The 21,381-nt window shown below is 41.3% G+C and overlaps 1 protein-coding gene across 12 annotated transcripts in view; it reads left to right on the forward strand.

Annotated features, from left to right (window-relative positions):
- Positions 1 to 21,381, forward strand: part of AFDN (afadin, adherens junction formation factor) — a 723,489-nt gene that overhangs the window by 281,290 nt on the left and 420,818 nt on the right. For 10 of the 12 annotated variants that reach the window (XM_083176399.1, XM_083176400.1, XM_083176410.1 and 7 more), the window contains 4 exons: positions 1,612 to 1,673; positions 3,667 to 3,872; positions 11,732 to 11,752; positions 13,219 to 13,364. In XM_083176399.1, the coding sequence (XP_083032525.1) occupies positions 1,612 to 1,673; positions 3,667 to 3,872; positions 11,732 to 11,752; positions 13,219 to 13,364 (435 nt within the window). The remainder of the gene's footprint in view (positions 1 to 1,611; positions 1,674 to 3,666; positions 3,873 to 11,731; positions 11,753 to 13,218; positions 13,365 to 21,381) is intronic. The other 2 variants (XM_083176401.1, XM_083176411.1) reach the window with 1 other exon arrangement.

A 21,381-nucleotide genomic window follows, 5' to 3' on the forward strand; every position in this document is an offset into this window, starting at 1 on the left:
CCCCCCCCCCCCATATCCTCCCTTTTTTATTTTCTGTACCCCCCCCCCCCCCCCCCCTTTAAAAAAAAATTGTTTGTTTTGGAAAAAATTCTTTCAATAAAAATTTAATGTGGAAAAAAAAGAAGCGCAGTCCTGCTCAGTGAATTGAATGTCCTTACTAATTGTTTATCAGAATGAGAACATTTATTAAAAATGTACATACAATAATTCATACAAGATAAATATACATTGTGCACAATGATTAACAGACAAACAAGACATACAACATATAACATATAAAAGATTGCAGCTTTTTATACAATCATTTGAGGCTGTATATTTCGCATAGAGTTCTATTCAAGGCTATGGTTTAATGTATAGTTACCAGTCCTGCACTTTGATTTCCAACCCTAGTATGGGTATTGCGCCTATTGGATTGATGGAATATGGGTAAGTCTCTCCAATTACCAGATTTTTAATCCGGAGATTCTTGTTGTTTGGAAAGCGTGCTCCTGTTGATACCACCCACTTGGGTATTTGTAATCCAAAAAGTAGCGCTGTTCAGCATGTAACTGCAGGATTGCAGGACCAGCACAATGGGGCTCACTCCAAAACGCGTTTCTCCGCCTTTAGTACCACCAGGCGGCTTCCTCAGTCACTTTATCACTTCACTGAGCTTGATAAATTTACCTCTCAGTGCCGTATTATCAGTGGCCACGGAATGTATGCGACGGAATTGCATGCAAATGGCATGCGATATCGTGAGTCGCTTTGAAACAAAATCTGTGTCCCCTCGCGGGGCTCGGTGGCTCGCTGCGCTCGTCACACTATATAACATCAACTCCACGCCCTAGTGGATAGTGGGGTAATGAAATGGATAGTAAATCGCATGCGATATCGCTCTACGGGACCAAAATGAGTGATATTGTTTATTAAAAATGCATCCAATGTTTACACCTTCGAATGCTTTATATACTACTTTATTGCTTGTTATAAGATACTGTATGCTATTTCTAAGATTGTACTGTATATGGTACAGCTGGTCATAACCTGTAATTACTACAATGTTTTTGTACTGTAAATGCACAGTGTAACTGTCATTTTTGTATTTTTTACGACTAGATTCTTAAACCTACAATATAAAAAAAAAAAAAAATCCTCACCCATTTTATTTCTTTCCATTCACCCTCCCCATTAATCATCAAAAATAGTAATAGAGAGGTATTTTCTTCAGCTGGACTGATGCTCAGCCCAACTATACTTTTAAATCATTCATGAATCCAAGTAGCTGATAAACTGTGTTCTTAGTGTCTTATGCAATTCAAACCTTGTTACGGGCTTTACCATATGTGTGTTATACTTTAACTTGACCTGCAGTGTTAGCAGTTGTTCCAATGGTTTTATGGATCAGTATACAAAGGTATTATCAATAATATATGCAGGCAACTCTGATATCCAGCAGACAGCTTAAGCGATTAGGATGTACTGTAATTGCAGAAATAGGAATCAAGTTGTTAAAAGCTTTATCTTTTTAAAAACCACAGTTCATCAATTTTCAGAAATGTCTTAGAATCTTATAATTTGACAGAATTTCTTTATTAATCTAGCTTTCTTTACCACGTGTACCTCCAGGCCTCAGGATTCCATTGGTCCCGAACATTTATTACCTTCAAGCATTGAGTTCAGAGAAAATTGTAAGAATTTTCTGTAATTTCTATTGATTTGTATTATTTGAAAATATTATTAACATAAAATTGATTTCAATATATACATTTTGTGTTTACATTTATATTAAAAATACATAAAATATTTGATGGTTTGCTAGATTTTACATGTTATTGTATGTATTCATTTCAGCCAAACAATTTTGGAAAAGTTAGATTACTGCAGCATTTTCTTTTAAATTAATGATTTTTTTTGAGATATCTAGCAATAATGTGATCTGTTTTAATGTATTGACAAATCTTTTCTTAGATCAATTGTGTGACATCATTTACAAAACCACAAATGTACTTCAAATTGCCTGAACACCTAGTGTTGCTATATGAGAACAGATGGGTATGAATCATTGTATAGACAGCAACTAGGTCGACATGACTGAAGGTCGACATGGGGAAGGTCAACGGTCAAAAGGTCAACATGGGGTTTTCAATTTTGTCCCTAATGTCGACACAGTTGACTTGGACACTAAAAAGTGCACCCCGTCCCCTTGCATAGCTCGCTGATTCGGGCACGGTGTCTCGTTCTACTTAGCACACTATTTTATTCTCTCCCACCACACCCTAGTGGGTGGTAGGGTATTCCTGTTTGCACATGTCGGCTCCATAGAAGTGAAAAACCCCATGTTGACCTTTTGACTGTCGACCTTCATGCATGTCAACCTAGTGGTGTCAGCCTAATGCTTGTAGGACCTAGTGACCATATACAGAACACATACAGTACAGTTCCTTCTACATTTGTATAACTTTTACTTAGGTCACGCACAATGTTCTTGCTTGGGTTATCCCTTTTGGCATTGTGTTGTAAGTACTTTGAGGATAGCAATTCTAGCATTCATAATGAAATAATTTGTACTCACAAAAATGTTATTTAAATTCAGAAGCGGAGGAGAGAGTAGAGAGATGTCCTAAGCTGGCTTGCATGCATTTTTTAAACAGAGCTATAGGGGAGCTTTCATTCTGTGACGATTCTGAGGTACTCTTAGTAAAAAAGTTCTATAAATTTATTTGGTACTTATGTAGTATCTGGGCGTCCGATTTAGAAATCGCATCGCATCGCATGCGACCAAATCGTATGCGATGGTCAAGATTTTTTCATAGAATTCAATGTTAAAATGGTCTGAGTCCATTTTAACATAGAATTCAATGGGAAAAAGGGGTCCTTTTCCTTTCCCCACTATCCAAGTGGGCATGGAGTTGGATATAAACCTGTGGCGAGCGTAGCGAGCCACCGAGCCCGAAGCGTGGCGAGCGGACACAGAATACTTTTTAAGAAATATGCGTCCGCTCGCCACGCTTCGGGCTCGGTGGCTCGCTGTGCTCGCCACGCTATATAAAATCAACTCTATGCCCACTTGGATAGTGGGAAAATGAACAGGACCTTCTTAACATTGAATCCTATGCAAAATCGCATCGAATCGCATCGCATCTGATTGTATGCCTTAAGGTAAGGCATACAATCACAAAATCGGCAGCCCAGATACTACATAAGTACCATTTATTTTACTCATTTGAATTAGTTTTTTAACTATAAAGCTGGGCACACACTAGGTGATTTTTCTAAACAATATGCCATAATGATATCGTTAACAATATGTTCATGCTTATAGTTTAGTTTTTACTCCCTATATCATTAACAAAACATTCTTCCGCAGGTCATTAATGACCCCCTCTGTTGTCTGTACATGTAGTAAAATACTAACTAACTCGTCAACAAAAGCATGCTTCTGGATGTGGATGCTGAATGATTTAGTTTAGTGTGTATGCACTATTTTGTTTGTCCTGAAGTTCCAGGTTGTTCAAAGGAAAATCTTTAGCAATGTTGTTCATGGTAGATATCAATTAATGTTTGCACAGCTCAGTGATCTATTTAACATGGTGCCCATTAGAGTGTTGCAAATGATAAATTACCATTCTCCAGCAATTATTTTATTTTTCTCATTTCCTTTTAAATCTCCTATTGTTACAGTGGAAGACTCCTTCCTGTCTGCCATCATTAATTATACGAATAGTTCAACTGTACACTTCAAATTATCTCCAACCTATGTGTTATATATGACCTGCCGGTATGTATTGTCTAATCAGTACAGACCGAACATCAGCCCTGCTGAGCGTACTCACAAAGTTATTGCCATTGTGAACAAGATGGTGAGCATGATGGAAGGTGTGATTCAGGTGAGGAGTTATATCTATACTGTATATTATCAAAAATCTAATCTAATTTGAAACTGTAGCTGTACTAGCCATAACTATACTATTAATGACAATAGTTAATATTGTATTTAGTATGACATGTACTACCGAGTCATGGCATGGCACAACTAGAAGAGCTTATTTAATGCTATTGCAAAGCTTCAAACGGGCACTGAAAACTCACCTATTCATCAAAGCGTACCCTTCCACTGCATAAACCAGCTGGTTCTCCGACCCCTTGCCTGTTTACATCCTGCTATCTAACCACCACCCCCTCGCTTGCACCTCTTGTAATCTGTCTCCCCTTCCTACTAGATTGTAAGCTCCTCCGAGTGGGGCCCTCATCCCTCCTGTTGTCAAAGCCCACTTCTCTTCACATTTCACTCACAGCTCTCCTTTACTCCAACACTCAGTGACCATCTTCATACTCATCTCCATCATTGGCCTCAAGCCTCTATTTGTATGTTGATTTGGTCCTCACTACTTACATTTAAGCTGTAATGTGTATTGAACTGTGGTTCTCTTTATTTGTACTGTATTTTTGTTATTTATTCAATGTTATGCCAAGTTTTGTCTCCCTGTATTGTTCCTTTGTACGGCGCTGCAAAACACTTGTGGCGCCTTATATATAAAATTATAATAATAATAATAATAATAATAATGGAGGCTAGATGTATGTGGACACATCTGTTGCTTCATTGACTTGAGAGTTTTGCACCTTTTAAAATGCAATCATTTACTGTTCACTATCATTGTGCACAGTCCTCTTTCAGTTGTACTGCAGGACTTACCAGTAGAACAGAATAGATATAGCTAAAATTGTTCCAGGCTGTGTTTAAAGATTTTACAAATGTGACACCCCAAATTATGTGATAAAGTGGGCAATCCCGGGATCAGGATTTTGCCCCCAAATCACTGTGATTTCAATCCCGGGTTTGCAGTTTGCAATCCTGGGATTTTGTGGAGTAGCCTGCGTCCACTCAGATGCTGTCTTGCTGTTCCCCATCCCTGTGGGTGTGGAGGGGAGGGGGATGAATCTGAATCCCTGTTTGGAGTGGAATCCTTATTATTTGACTTTGTATCACCATATAGCAATGTTTTGGTAACTCATACTGTAGAATATAAGGCAGTATGGAAATTTGACTGCTGTAGTTAAAGATTGTATTAAGAACAAAACCGAATATACTGTTCAGATGTGTCCTCATTTGTTCATACGCCATTCCTCAACTGAGACCCTTCAAGAAGAGAACGATCCCATATTATACTTTAAATGTAGTGTCATAGGGGGAATTCAGCTTACCCCATTAATTTAACGCCTGCAAAAAAGAAGTTAGTTTCAAGCTTTATTAGTTTGTGGTAAATTATTGCATCTAATTAAATACTCATTAGCTTCATAGTGAAAAATCCCTCATAGTTTACCAGAGACCCTAGGCTGCAATATGATTTGGTTTAACAGAAAGCCTTGTACATCCGTACAAAGTCTCAGGTAAAGCACAATATAAGGAGGTATAAAGCTACCAACATTTCCATTGGATCCTTTTTACACAGATTCACGCAGATGCACAAATATTGCAGAACACATTGGAAAGTACAGGGTAGCAGTGTAGTTTTATCACTCACCAATGTTTTACTTATGTGACTAATGGGGCCTTCACACGGGGCTATTTGCGGGCATTTTCTAAACGATCAAACCTATTCTGCGTGAGTGAAATTTTCAATCCACATAAAAGCAAGAACAAGTTATGCACATCCTAGCTTCATCTATAGAGAAAATACTAAAGACAAAGGGGGTGAAAATATAGACAAAGAGGGTGGTGGGGGGGGAGAGAACCATCTTGAGATCATATCAAGTAAGAGAGAGCGATACCAGACAATATAGCTCTACCTCTAGGGTTCGGTAGAGGTAGGGCTAATACTGTATGTCATCACTTGGGAGGTAAAGCAGAGGGATCTCGCAGGCTGGTCGAAAAATTTAAATATGGATTCTTGGGTGGTATTATCCAGGTCCGCTATAAAGGGAGCTCAATTTTTTAAAAGGAGGCTGCACCAGAGTTGGTGTGGTTTAGGGCAGTTTTTCCTACATTAGTTGAAGGAGTTTTTGATGTAACTTTGAGAGTTACAGCGATGTTTGGGTTAACCAATAGGACAATATAATCTTTTTGGCTACATTTATTATGAGGGTGACCAATGGGGAAATTTGGTGTTTGGAAGGACCAAGATCCCAATTTTAAAGTCTGCCAAGATGCATGCTGTGGGTTCTGGAGCAAGATACATTTTAAGCAAATGTTTGAGGTAGTTCATAAGTTTGCACCAGAAACAACGTATACATGGGCAGTCCCACATACAATGATCTATGAAAGCATATGTGCAGTGACATTTTAAACATTCAGCTGAATGTGATGGGGCAAAATGAGTGTACTGGGCTTGGAAAACATATGCCCTACTGTATGTAGCATCTTTAGATGAACCTCTTGGAGTGTTTCCATGGCTGATATAAATTGGCAATGCATTTGGGAGGGGGAAGACATTGAAGTGAAGTCGCCACTTCATTGTTTTTTTGCAGACGCCCAGTGACTCTCAGAGGTACGATCAGCTAGATGTGAGTATAGCATATTCAGTCAGAAGACATTTATCTTACATGAGTTCAATATCGATTTGAAGGGGGATCTTGCATGGGGTGTATGAAAGAGGATTGCCAGCAAGAAAATAAAGGTGTAGTGTCTAACCTGCAGAAACATGATTATTATTATTATTTTTTTTTTATAATTTGCCAGTCAGCTAATTGTAAAAATCACCCCCAATGATCAAAGACCTTTGAGGAGTCCGTTAAGCCTTTATCTCTCCAAAGCTGTAACATTGTGTTGAAAATGGTGGTGGGTGGGGGGTGCACCAGAGAGGGATATGAGAGTAGTGTACAGGGTTTCTGTGGAGCTGACGATTGACTGAGCACCATGTTAAATAGATTTTTCCGAAATTTTTTTTTTTTTTTTTTTTTACTGAGGACGGAAGGGACTTTGGAGGGGTGTGTAGTAGAGCTGCAGGGGAATAAGGGTAAAACAGCGTTGTCGACAGTGGTGTCAGTATAGGTGGAGGTGTTATGTAACCAGTCTGTTATGTACCGAAACATTAGGAAGGAAAAGTACGAGATAAAGTTGGGGAGACCTACACCACCCGAATGGCGAGGAGATGCCAGTTTGGAGAGAGCAATTTTTGGCTTTTTACCTTTCCATAAGGAGATTGCATAAAGTATTTGCATCACATAAATTAGCTTTGGGAAGATGATACTTTGTGATAGTGGGGATAAAATTCAGTGAGTATATGAAGACATTGTGCAGTGATCTGGATACCTAGATATGTAATAGAGGTGGGTGCAAGACAAAAGGGGGAGGAAGATAAAAAGGGTGATGCGGCAGCATTGGGAGGGTTGAGGCATAGTCTGATTTGGAGATATTGATGCAGTAGCCTGCAGTAAAATCAGTATAACTGGGACAGATTGGGAAGGATCAGAGCTAAATAGGAGCATGTCATCAGCAAATTTGGACAATTTCAAGGTAACAGGGCCAACTTGGATACCAATGAAGAGGTTATTGGATCTAAGTGCCAATGCCAGGGGTTTTAGAGCCAGGTCAAAAAGAAGGGGAGATAGAGGACAACCTTGCCTTGTGCCTTTTTATTTAATTAATTCAAAGGAAGTGGATGAGTCCTTTAACATGGTATTTTAGTGAATGAATTGAGGCAAAAGCATTTAATAATGAAAATAAATAAATAATAAAACTTGAAGGGTAGCAGTATTGAAATGAGAAGTGATACTTAGTGATGATAAAGTTAAAAACTTTAAATGGAGTGTGACCAATGTGTGAAAGTAATATTTTTAAGAGGTCCACGCTAAGACTGTCGGGCCTGGGTGCTTTTTCATGACAAATCATCCTTTCTACTTCCTCTAAAGTTATCGGGGCAATGAGGGAGAGGGCATCAGTGGGGAATAATTGAGGGCAAGAGAAAGCAAGCCAAAACTTGTCAGTAATGAGGAGTTTTGAAGACAGTCAGTGGGGGTGCAGAGTATAGTGCTCCGTAAAATGTACGTGGATCATCAGCAATCTCTGTGTTAGAAGAGGTAAGGGAGCCTGCGGGTGCATAGACGATGAACCACTGCTGGGGGGTGGACTTCTTTAAGAAGGTTGGTAAGAAATTTCCCTGTTTTGTTACCAAATCTATGGAAGTAGGATGTAGCGGAGAATAGATGTTTGTCTCCCAAGGATGCCATTTACTCTTCAAAGTGTGTTTTTGCTTGAAAGTAAGATGTTTTTGTAGCGGGACATGCGGAGTGTTTATAGAATTCTGAGAATGAGATGCCTAATTTAGGAAGGGAACAGGAGGAGGTAGCGCTGTCTAGTTTTGAGGAAGATATTAAATGAAAATCACCTCCTATTATAAGTGTTCAAATTGGAAGTGAGTAAGGCCATCAAGTTTTGAAAGAACTGCTTAAAATAAATATTAGGGGTGTAGACATTAAGTAAGAGGAGAGGCACTACTTTAATTTTTAAGAAGGTTGCGACAGTGACCCTCAGTGTCCATTTGTGTGATGAGTACCTCGTGGGGAATGGAGTGCTTGATCATAATCACCACGCCATAAGCTTTGGGGGTAAATGGTCTGGAAGCAAGTAAAGACCAACCAAACATTGCCAGTTTAGATACTTCAGAGATGATCAAGTGTGTTTCTTGAAGTAGAGCAATGTCAACATTTTGTTTGTTGAGATATAGAAGTACCTTCTTTTGGCTGGCAAATTGAAACCTCCCACATTCCAGGAACCGATCTTCACATCCGACATGGAGGATGGTGTAGAAAGTCAGGGGTACTCATCTCTCTGTAGAAGTATTAAGGAGGGGGGAAGGTGAGGGACATACAAACATTGAACACATGGACAGACCACAAATAAAACAAAATACAGTATGTAAACTTTGGCATGTGAAAAGACCGGATTAATGTCACAAGGATATTCAATCATGTGCATGCCTAACTTCCATGGTGGACCTGGAGGGGGCTGTGTGTTTTCTGAAACCCAGTGTACATAATGATAGGGGACAGAGAGCAATCAAGAGAAAAATGCCCCAGTTAGTATATGGTTTGAAGGTTTAAATCTGTCCTTGTGATGCATTGTCATATATCCGTAAAACAGATGTCAGGGGAACAAAAAGCTGAAGGACATATATGGAGGGTTGGTGTAGAAAAAGGGGTGGGGAGGGGGGGGGGGCAGTAAAAAAAAAATACGGAACACTTCTGTTGCAGGCGGGCTGGGATCACTGATATAATCAGGTGAGGCATGTGTTAATTTTTCAGAAATATGCTTTGACATCTCCCATAGTCTTTATGGGAGATCCATTGTATATATGTAGGCGAGCTGGGTATAGGAAACCAAATTTGTGGCCCTCTGCGACTAGTTTTGAGCATATAGGGTAGAAGGCTTTCTGGGCACTAGTCAGTTCCACAGAGTAGTCCTGGAATATGTACAATGTATTGCCCTCCCAATTAAAATCCTTAATATGCCTCAAAGCAGACCAAAACACCATTTTGTAGAGATTATTTAGGCATCTAAACAAAGTGACCTGAGGTCTAGGTGTACCCTCTCGATCCCTAGGTCTTGACATTATTGGGAAATCCCAAGCAGGTCAGGAAGTATATTTGTGACTAAGTGGGCTAACGCTGACCCTTTAACTGATTCTGGTAGTGGCCCAGGGGTGGCCAAACCTGTCCTCAAGGTCTTGTATTTCAGGCAACCTGTGAATCTATAGTAGGAATGGATGCAGTATGTTTGAAAATGTGATTTAATAACGACTACAGCTGTGCACCAGCTAGGTGATCTGGAAAACCTGGACCATTGCTAGATCTCAAAGACTGGTTTGGCCACCCCTGTGGTAGTCCAACAAGCGTAATATTATGTCTCAAATGATTTTCTTTATTTATTTATTTTTAATAAATTGTTTATTAGAAGATATACAGATAATACATCAATGGACATATACATCATTAAAGGGAAGGGGAAAACAGAAAAACAAAAAAGGGTAGGAAAGGATGATTTTCTATATCGTCCAGCTTATTCCAGATTTGGAAGTTATCACTGTGTTTTATGTCCGCAACATCATGGACAACAGCGCCACACTGATTCTCTGTAACAGTCACTCTGTTAGTTAATGATTTTAGCTGATTTGTGATGTCAGCTACTGCCTGCGTGAACAAGGGGGTCATGGTTAATTTGATGGCCTCCACCACTTCTTCATAAGTGCCAGATTTGTCTGGCGCACGGCATACCGGATGTGTTGCATCAGGCGAATCAGCTGCAGCTTTCTTGGAGGCTGTTATGCTGCAGTTCGCGACATGATCCTTTGCCATGTTGTCGGGTGTGGATCGTTAGGTCTACAACAACTAGGTCGACAAGCATTGGGTTGACACCACTAGGTCGACAGGCAGCAAGGTCAACATCGGTTTAGGTCGATGGTCAAAAGGTTGACATGGAGTTTTTCACAGGTTTTTATACCCAAAATGTCAACACAGTTGACATGGACACAGTTTTAAGTGCACCACTTATGTTCGGCACACTATTGTATTCTCCAACAATGCCCTAGTGGATGGTAGGGTATGGAATACTGCCTGTCCGCACATTGCACAAAAACAGTGAAAAACTCCATGTCGGCCTAATGCTTGTGTCGACCTTGACCTATGTCGACCTAGTGGTATCGACCCAATGCTTGTGGACCTAACTGCTGTAGACCTAATGACAGTATCCCATGTCTGCTGAGCGGCGTTTCTGCTGGCGGGGTGCGAGCTGTCCATGCTGGGTGGAGCAGGTGACAAAATTGTCCATCGGCAGCAGGGGGAGTGGATGATTTGTGCTGGGGTGCGTGGAAGCTGCATACAGCCGTTAGAAGGTGGCGTTCACGGCAGGAGTAGCGGAGCTCCAGGAACTGCCTGCTAGCCCATGCAGCCTGGAACCGGAAGTCTCATGCTATGTTAATTTTAATACACTTGTAACAAAACACTTTTGAACAAAATACTTTATGTGCAACTCTGGCTTCCAGCCTCTGATTATGTGTATATAATAATTATAATTATATAGGCCTTACATATTGCAGCTCAGTCTGGTGATATCAAATTATGGTTATTACCATGTATTAAGACAAAAGTTATATATACAGATGGAGCAGGCTCCATCTTTGCAGTGGATGGCTCCATCCACCGCCGTGGCAATGCAGCTTGGCGGGGGTCCTCACTGCCTCTCCCGCCGTCGCCACCGGTCACCCTCGCCGCCCCAACTCCGCCCAAACTGGGCAGCGTCTCCCTGAAACAGAGACGGGCAGGGAGACGCTGCCCAGCCGCTGTGATACTGGGACGCGTGTGAGATGTACGCGCGTCCCAGTGTCTATCGCCGGCACACACCAGAGAGGAGTCTCTGGTGAGCGACGGGCAAAGATAAAGCCGACTTCATCTGTTCTTTCCCTTATACTGCTCAGAATTTGAGTTACAGTCCAGTGTAATGTTACAAACTGGGGGTACTATTTTCTTAAGTTTAAAGTTTAACCTTTCTTCAACAGAATCAAAGATCTAGTATTGTATTTAATTTGCTGTGCATTTAGAAAGCATACATATGAAAATATGCACACAAAGATTGTATTCCCCATGCTCACACCTTTTTCATTTGTCTTAATGAATATTATTATTTCTTAAATAAAACCGCCTTGTATACGTTTTGCAGTCTTACTTTCTGAGCTTTACAGCTATTCCTGCCATATTTGTTTACAAGTTTCTTTCTCTGTTCTGCTTGATTTCTTCATCTGTTATTTTCCAGGAAGTAGACCAGGGTGACCAGGTAGGATATAACAATCCGAGCTACTTCGGCTTAGCTTAGTCTCGCGCTGCTTTCTTTTAAGAGTACTTTTATTTATTTATTTTCAACTGGCTGGGCTGAACAGTTCATACCACTCATTCAGCAAGGGACTTGTGCTGTACTATAATATTTATTTGTGACTGCACCTTTTTTTTTGGCATTTCATAAGCCTTTGCTTAATGCACCTCAATGTGGATAAAAGACAAATGTGTTTGTGTACATGTATGTGTGTGTATATCTATCTATATACACATACACATCCTTTATTATTTTTATCTATGTTACCTTTTGTACTCTTTTGATCTCATCTAACCTGGTCTAGCATACTTTTGGTTGAGATTTCCGACAGACTGATACCACATACTGTGATTCCTGGCAACTAACAGCATAAGAGGTGGCAGTGGGGCTAGTACTATGCTTCAACACATGTACATTAGTTACCAGAAAAATGAACTGTCAATGAGATACGATCATTGGGTCAACAGCATGATGTTGACATTACTTAAGGTAGATATGCAGGGAGGTCGACATGGTATTTTTGAGACACTTGAGACTTTTGAGACACTTGAGACTTTTGAGACACTTGAGACTTTTGAGACACTTGAGACTTTTGAGACTTGAGATCGACAGAGTCGTTACGTCGACATGGTGTTTTTTACTGTTTTTTTTTTTTTTTTTTTTGCAATAATGTACCAACAGGCAATTTTTCATGTCCTACCATCCACTAGGGCGTGGTGGGAGAATAAAATAGTGCCCGACGCATGGCGAGCGCAGTGAGCCATGTAAGGGGATGCGGTGCTACGTTTTAGTGTTTGTTGACTGTGTTGACATTCTGGTAAAAAACAAACAAACAAAGTTGACTTTTTCAATGTCAACCTTACCCATGTCGACCTAATGACCCTGTCAACCTTACCCGTGTCGACATAATGACCCTGTCGACCTAAATGTTGACATGCAGGAAGGTAGACCTGACTTAACTCATGTCGACCTAAATGTGTCGACCTAATGACTGTCTAACAACTTGCTGGTGACCAACTGATCCACACCCCTGTCAATTGCCTCAATCAAAATGTAACAGATATGTGTTCACACTATATACAATATATCACAAATCACACATCTTGAAAAAGGTTCAGAACATGGAACCAACTGAATTAGAATAGGTAAACGTCTTTAGATTATCATTAATCTTTGCTCACCACATTTTGCCCATGGTTGCTCTTTCTGCTCGCCACAATTTACTGTTCCCAATATATGTGTACATGGATAGTGAAACTAATAGCATTGGGTCCCATGTTCTGAAATTGAACACCTTAAAATATGTGTATAGAAAAGAAAAACCACAACCAAATATACAACTATTTTTCTGGTAACTGATGCATTATAGTATATGTTGTGGTAGTTTATGATAATGTGTGATTAATGTAATTACTTTGTTATTCTTGCAGAAGCAAAAAAATATCGCTGGAGCACTTGCGTTCTGGATGGCAAATGCATCAGAGCTGCTTAATTTTATAAAACAAGACCGAGACCTCAGTCGAGTCACATTAGATTCTCAGGATGTTTTGGCTCATTTGGTCCAGATGGCTTTTAAGTAAGACCCTTCATTTATTTTTTCGGTACTTGTGTATTATCACGGCACCCAATTAACATACGTACTGCACCGTAGGGAAATCACATCGCATCGCATGGGCCATGATTTTTTTGTGTAATTTATTCACTGCTCTCAGCCCCTGGCCATCGCATCGCTTCTGCCGCAAAATCACATACGATTTTAAATTGCAAGCGATGGCAGGGACTGATGTGAATGTTCAAATATTCTCTGTTCAGCGCTGCGGAATATGTATACGCTATATAAGAAACTGTTAAATAAATAATTGCATGTGATTTTATAGGGTATGCCATGCCATGACATTCGGTATACAATAATATGTTTGTATTGTATGTTCCAAAAATAGGTGTAACGCACCCTCCCCACTATCCACGCCACCCCGAAGCGTGGTGAGCGCAGCGGAATGCGTCCTCCAACTTTTTCATTACCCCACTATCCACGTCGACGTGGAGTTGATTTTATATAGTGTGGCGAGCGCAGCTTGCCACCGAGCCCGCAGCATGGCGAACGCAGCTAGCCACCGAGCCCGAAGCTGCACTCGCCACGCTATATAGAATCAACTCCACGCCGACAAGGATAGTGGGGTAATGAAAAAGTCGGAGGACGCATTCCGCCGCCCCTCGCGGGGCTCGCTGCGCTCGCCACGGGGGCGTGGAAAGTGGGTGGGTGCGTTAAACCTATTTTTGGGACATACAATCATATTATTGTATACCTAATGTCATGGCATCACACACCCTTTAAAATTGCAGCAGATTGCATGCGATTTTGCGGCTGATGCGATGATTGTATACCTAATGTCATGGCATCGCACACCCTATAAAATGGCATGCGATTTAAAATCGCATGCAATTTTGCGGCAGATGCAATGCGATGGCCTGGGGCTGAGAGAGTAGTGAATAAATTACATAGGAAAATCGCATGGCACTAAATGGCCCATGCGATGTGATGCAGTTTTCCTACTTAGTGGGCGCCGTGCTAATACACAAGTACCATTTTTTTTCTTATGTTTGTGTACAAGTTAAATGTAATGCTAGTGCTTAACACCAATTTAATACTAGTGATTAACACCAATTTATTTTGTTGCAAATTCCATGTTAAATTTTGATGCAACCTCAACATATGATTTTTTGGGGGTCTGGACAGGAGTTTGTCATGTTTTCATCATTGGTCAAAATAGACACAGTGTCAGTGTTACGTGTTCCCTCGCGTTGCTTGCTGCGCTCGCCATGCTTCTGGCACTATTAGAATCTTGATCTGGCTATTCACTTACATAGTAACATAGTAATTAAGGCTGAAAAAAGAGGTTAGTCCATCCAGTTTAACCTATCTCCCTTAGTGGCCAAAATGTATCCAGTTTTGATTTAAATTACTTGTTTGATTTGGCAATTCTGATGGTTTGGTTTGAGAAATTAAGTAAAATGTGTCCTAACCAAATGTGTTTGAGATCTGATCCGATTTCACATGCAGTCTTGTACGCATCAGATCGGAGTCGAACGACGGCAGCCTCACAGCAGCAGGAAATTGTATTGCATGCAAAAGGACCGTATGTGTTCCTGTCGCCCGGGAATCCCCCAGGAGATTCAAGGGTATTTTTATGCGACTTCTCCCTCTGAGAAGTTGAATAGTGTAAAACTTGGATAGTATAGTATGAACAAGTAGGTTAACCTTCTGACTGTCGACCTTTTTAATGTCTAGCTACAAACTGTGGAGCTAATGGCTGGATAACTTAAAATAGTGTCAAGAAATTTTATGAACGACTGTGCTTCGACTTTTAGGAACAAACTTTCCCATTTATATTGTACTTTTAAAACAGATTTCACCTTTTCAAACTTCATCAAATGTTCCTGCTTAAAGTTTCTAAAGCTGCATTTATATACAGTAATGATGGCTTTTAATTGTAACCATCCATTAATGAAGGGATTCCGAAAGCAAACTCCCATCACTTCACAGCACTGCTAATAGCTGCAGTCTTCCATTGGAAAGCCATCAAACATCAGTGGTTAACCCATTTTTGACGGTCATTAGAACATAGGTACTTAAGAAAGTTCTGCAAAGCATAAGGCAAAATGTGGGCAAATATAATAGGTGAGATTTAATAGGATGAGAGATTTGGTAAGAAATCTCCAGTTTTTAAAGTGCCAATCATTTACACTTCAAAATCAAACTGGCTTTGCAGTGCAAATGATTGCCACTTAAAAAAAAAAAAAAAATTGAGATTTCTTACCAAATCTCTCACTTTCTGAATCTCTCACCCTATTAAATCTCACCCAATGTGTGTGAATGTATGGATGTAAATGTGATAATTAAAAGTAATTATCTTATAGTACTATATTGTAATTTAATTTAAATATATTTCCTGTGCTATAATAGATTTGTAATCAAGTACATTTATAAGAAATTATTTTGAGTCCTATGTCCATTCACATTATTTGTACTTATATCAATGTTAGCCATAGATTTCTCTTTACTGCATTCAAACAAAGATATTGGGGAAACCTTTGAATGTATTATCTATTGGCAACCATTAGAGACGGTCTACATTTAAATTCTGTGTATGTTACAGTTGTGCTCATAAGTTTACATACCCTAGCAGAATTTGATTTTCTGGCCATTTGTCAGAGAATATGAATGATAACGCACAAACTTTTTTCACTCATGGTTAGTGGTTGGGTGAAGCCATATATTTTCAAACTACTGTGTTTACTCATTTTAACAAGGATTGTTTTGGGGAACTGCACTATATATATAGGGATAATTAATTAGATTAATGGAATATGTTAATGGATATAACTGATTCTAATTTATATAATTATTTTATTATACACCACTCAACACCTCTGGCCCTAACGGCTCCTGGGTTGTGACTGTGATGTTCAGTGGTGCACCACCGAGTTGGACCAAGTCATATTAACAAATAAAAGAGAAATAAGAAACTCGGGTGGGGTGCACTCTAGATCCCCTAACTGAAGTTGTTCTGTTAATTTATTTTATTAATTTTTTATATATTTTTTCTGCTGTGCACTATTATTTTATTTTTCATTTTTTTTATTTTATTTTAATATTTTAGTATTTGTGATATTAATATATCCCCTACTAATATGCTGTGTAAAAAGATTGTATTCAAATTCCCAGCGATTATATGAAAGTAATTTCGTTCTGACACCGGTATCACAATTGATGTGTATCTACAGTACTTCTCAGTAATCATTGGCATAATATGAAATGGATGAAAAGTTGTCCATCATATCACCCTGTCCATAATATACCATAGGTGGTATAGGTGTTTCACTCAAATGAGTGATGGTAGGGGTCTAATCATTGGTCAAAGGAAAATTCAAAAATTGCCAAGAAAATTAAGTATATACACACACAATTTTTATATACATATATACAATAAAATGTAGTTGATTACGTATATCTTGGTGCTACCTTTATTCCTATGGAGGCTGAATGTGTTCCTACAATCAACTGGGCTATAATAACATAGTATATAGAAAGGGAAACAATAGTACCTTATGTGTCATTTGAAACATATGTAACCATGCTGCAGTTCAAACTCATGCCAATTGCAACAGTGTATCACCTGAAACAATTCAACAGCGAGCTCTCCCAAACATACTATTCACATAGATATGTAGACAGTCCTTAACGGGTTAACAGACAGCTGTTAGGTAATGATTATCCACTGATTGAACACGCACTGTGTCTGAACCAATATATGGCAGATCAAAAATAACAGATATGCACTCACAGTATGCTAACAATAGTTGATGGTGGCGCTCAAACCTAAATTTGCCGGCTGCTAAGTCGAGTGAGTCCCAACTCAGAGAATAATATATAATGCTTGGTGACCAGCGCTCAGGCACTAACATGCATAGGATGTAGTGTGCGTGTACTATATGCGTATAGTGATAGACAAGTCTGTGAGCCAGTATATAAAATGAAAAGTTATTTATTGAAGCGGAGTGAAAAGACAAGAAAAATGACTGCACTGTTAAGCGCTGTGTTACAGCAGCTGTTGATAGCCGGGGTATGGCTAAAGGACACAGCGTGCTGTTGACACAGTCTCCTGTGTGGGAATGCACAGTCAGGTAGGGGAGGGGGGGTGATGGTGGGTGGGGGCAAGTGGGGGATCGGGGAAACACAGTTCGGAGGTACTGGGTTTGGGCGGTGCCCAGATAGTCCCGGACTGTAAATGCAGGAGTTAGACAGCTGGATGCCCACAACGGGGGGAGTACAGTCCTGGGTCAAGGAAGGTGTCAGGGTGTCGTCGAAGGCTGGCGTCCCAAACACCTCCGGCGGTGCACCGTGCACGTACCTGATACCCGCTTGATCTTCTCCCGTCTGGAGGGTCCTCGGCGATGTCCACGGCTTGGAGACTGTACCGGCGTCTGCTGCAGGGGAGGACGCCGGCTGTCGATCCACGCCGCTTCTACAACAAACAGCCGCACTTCCGGGTTCTGCGGAGATCGCGTAATCGGAGGTGTGAGCTGGTTGGTGGAGCAGGGTGGGCTTGACTCCTGGATAGGAGGAGACTTGGAAGCTTGTAGAGTGATGTTGTGTAGATGGATCCAACGCGTTTCTGCCCTTGTGGGGCCTTTCTCAAGGATACCTGGGGTTGCTGGTGAGCCTGGTTTATAGGGGTTGTTAGTCACTCCCCCTTGGTGGGTGGTGGCCATAGGTTTACACAATAATTAACCACAAACAAGGCCTCAACAGCACCAGACACTTTCTAGAAACAGCATCACAACTACCGCCAGAACACATAGACTTTATTATCAAATCCCTAGACTACATTTTACTACACAACTACTTTTGGTTCGACAATGCATTTTATCTACAGACCACCGGGACCGCCATGGGATCAAAAGTGGCGCCCAGTTATGCAAACCTCTTTATGGGCAAGTGGGAGGAGGACCATATTTGGGGTGAGCATGACTGGAGCGCCAACTTGATCCTATGGCGGCGATACATTGATGACATCATATTCATTTGGAGAGGCTCAGAAGATTCCATTAACCAATTCATACACCAACTGAACGAAAACAATAGAAATTTAAAATTCACCACACACTTCAGCAAGACATCAGTCCAATTCCTAGATTTGGAGATATACATAGACCAGAACACAATACATACCAAAACATACAAAAAGAATGTAGATGTGAACAGCTACATTTTATACAACAGTGGACACTACAAACCCTGGCTCAGTAACATACCAAAAGGACAATTTCACAGGTTAAGACGTAACTGCTCCAAAACATCTGACTATGAACTACAATCGACAGAAATGCGACAACAATTCCTAGAAAAGAACTATGACCTAGAATTAGTTACAAAAGCACAACAAGACATACTTAAAATGGAACGTAGTGAGACATTGATAGTCAAAGACAAAAATAAAACCACAGACAACAATAAAATACTCTTCATCACCCAATACAACCAAGCAGCTGACCCGCTCAAAAAGATTCTAAACAGACATTGGCACATCCTATGCGAAGACCCTGACCTCACCACACACGTACAAAACAGACCGACAGTAGTTTTCAGAAAAGCCCCAGACCTGAAACAAAAACTGACCAAAAATCACTTAAAACCCACATCCATCAAACAGACGACCCTGACCGACAGTAAGGGCTTCTTTCATTGTGGGAGATGCTCAGGGTGCAAGGCATGCAAAGACCTGACCACCAAAAAACAGATGACCTGGTACTCCACAACTATAGACAGGACATTCGCACATAGGGAACACTTTACATGGGTACTTATGTAGTATCTGGGCTGCCAATTTTTTGATTGTATGCCTTAAGTTAAGGCATACAATCAGATGCGATGCGATGCGATATCGCATCGCATCGCATACGATACGATGCGATGCGATGCGATGACCCGATTTTTCCATAGGATTCAATGTTAAAATGGACTGAGTCCATTTTAACATGGAATTCAATGGGAAAAAGGGGTCCTTTTCATACCCCTACTATCCAAGTGGGCATGGAGTTGGATATAAACCTGTGGCGAGCGTAGCGAGCCACCGAGCCCGAAGCGTGGCGAGCGAAGCGAGCCCCGCGAGGGGACGGTATTCTGTGTCCCCTCGCGGGGCTCGCTACGCTCGCCACGCTTCGGGCTCGGTGGCTCGCTACGCTCGCCACAGGTTTATATCCAACTCCATGCCCACTTGGATAGTAGGGGTATGAAAAGGACTCCTTTTTCCCATTGAATTCCATGTTAAAATGGACTCAGTCCATTTTAACATTGAATCCTATGGAAAAATCGGGTCCATCGCATCGCATCGCATCGCATCGCATCGCATCGCATGCGATTTGGTCGGGTGCGATGCGATGCGATGGACCCGATTTCAAAATCGGCAGCCCAGTTACTACATAAGTACCTTTACATGCAACACTACAGGTATCATATACCTTTTGAGATGTCCCTGCAAACTAGAGTATGTGGGTAGAACTATTAGGTCTTTGAGTGCCAGACTATATGAACATGTGAGGAACATTAAAAGAGGTTTTGAACAGCATAGTGTGTCCTCACATTTCAAAGCAAAACATCACTCCAATCCCAAGGGATTGGAATTCACCATCATAGAAGCACCTAAGAAAAACTGGAGGGGAGGGGACTTTGCCCAACAACTTGATATAAGGGAACTGTTTTGGATTTTCCAACTGCAGACACTAGCACCTAAAGGGCTGAACATAGATTTTAACCTGGGAACAACCTCTAGATGATACATGGCATCACCCATAGGCTAATCACCTCACACAGAACAGTACCTCCAGTATGCATATGCACACAATGCATTATAATTCTTGCTGCACAGAGATGAAACTGACAGAGAACCCCGTGCAATCAGCTGATTACACAACCTCTCTGATTGACAGCGCCGGGAACCTATGGCCACCACCCACCAAGAGGGAGTGACTAACAACCCCTATAAACCAGGCTCACCAGCAACCCCAGGTATCCTTGAGAAAGGCCCCACAAGGGCAGAAACGCGTTGGATCCATCTACACAACATCACTCTACAAGCTTCCAAGTCTCCTCCTATCCAGGAGTCGAGCCCACCCTGCTCCACCAACCAGCTCACACCTCCGATTACGCGATCTCCGCAGAACCCGGAAGTGCGGCTGTTTGTTGTAGAAGCGGCGTGGATCGACAGCCGGCGTCCTCTCCTGCAGCAGACGCCGGTACAGTCTCCAAGCCGTGGACATCGCCGAGGACCCTCCAGACGGGAGAAGATCAAGCGGGTATCAGGTACGTGCACGGTGCACCGCCGGAGGTGTTTGGGACGCCAGCCTTCGACGACAACCTGACACCTTCCTTGACCCAGGACTGTACTCCCCCCGTTGTGGGCATCCAGCTGTCTAACTCCTGCATTTACAGTCCGGGACTATCTGGGCACCGCCCAAATCCAGTACCTCCGAACTGTGTTTCCCCGATCCCCCACTTGCCCCCACCCACCATCACCCCCCCTCCCCTACCTGACTGTGCATTCCCACACAGGAGACTGTGTCAACAGCACGCTGTGTCCTTTAGCCATACCCCGGCTATCAACAGCTGCTGTAACACAGCGCTTAACAGTGCAGTCATTTTTCTTGTCTTTTCACTCCGCTTCAATAAATAACTTTTCATTTTATATACTGGCTCACAGACTTGTCTATCACTATACGCATATAGTACACGCACACTACATCCTATGCATGTTAGTGCCTGAGCGCTGGTCACCAAGCATTATAGATATGCACTCACGCCACCGCAATACTCAAGTTGGTTTGCGTAATGAGTTACTAGGTACAGTATCCCACTATATATTATTGTTAACCCAGGAACAACTGTGCAAAATGATAGCCACCATTACACTCGGACCAAATAGATTGAGCTCAATCACCCATCTCCCATATAGGACAAAGAAGGAAAAGAAGGTATGATGCACACGGACCACTGCCCTGCTTTGTGTTAGTGGGACCCAGATTGAAGTCTAACC

This window comes from Crinia signifera, chromosome 3 (assembly GCF_055691185.1).
Source record: "Crinia signifera chromosome 3, ASM5569118v1, whole genome shotgun sequence".
NCBI lineage: Eukaryota > Metazoa > Chordata > Amphibia > Anura > Myobatrachidae > Crinia > Crinia signifera.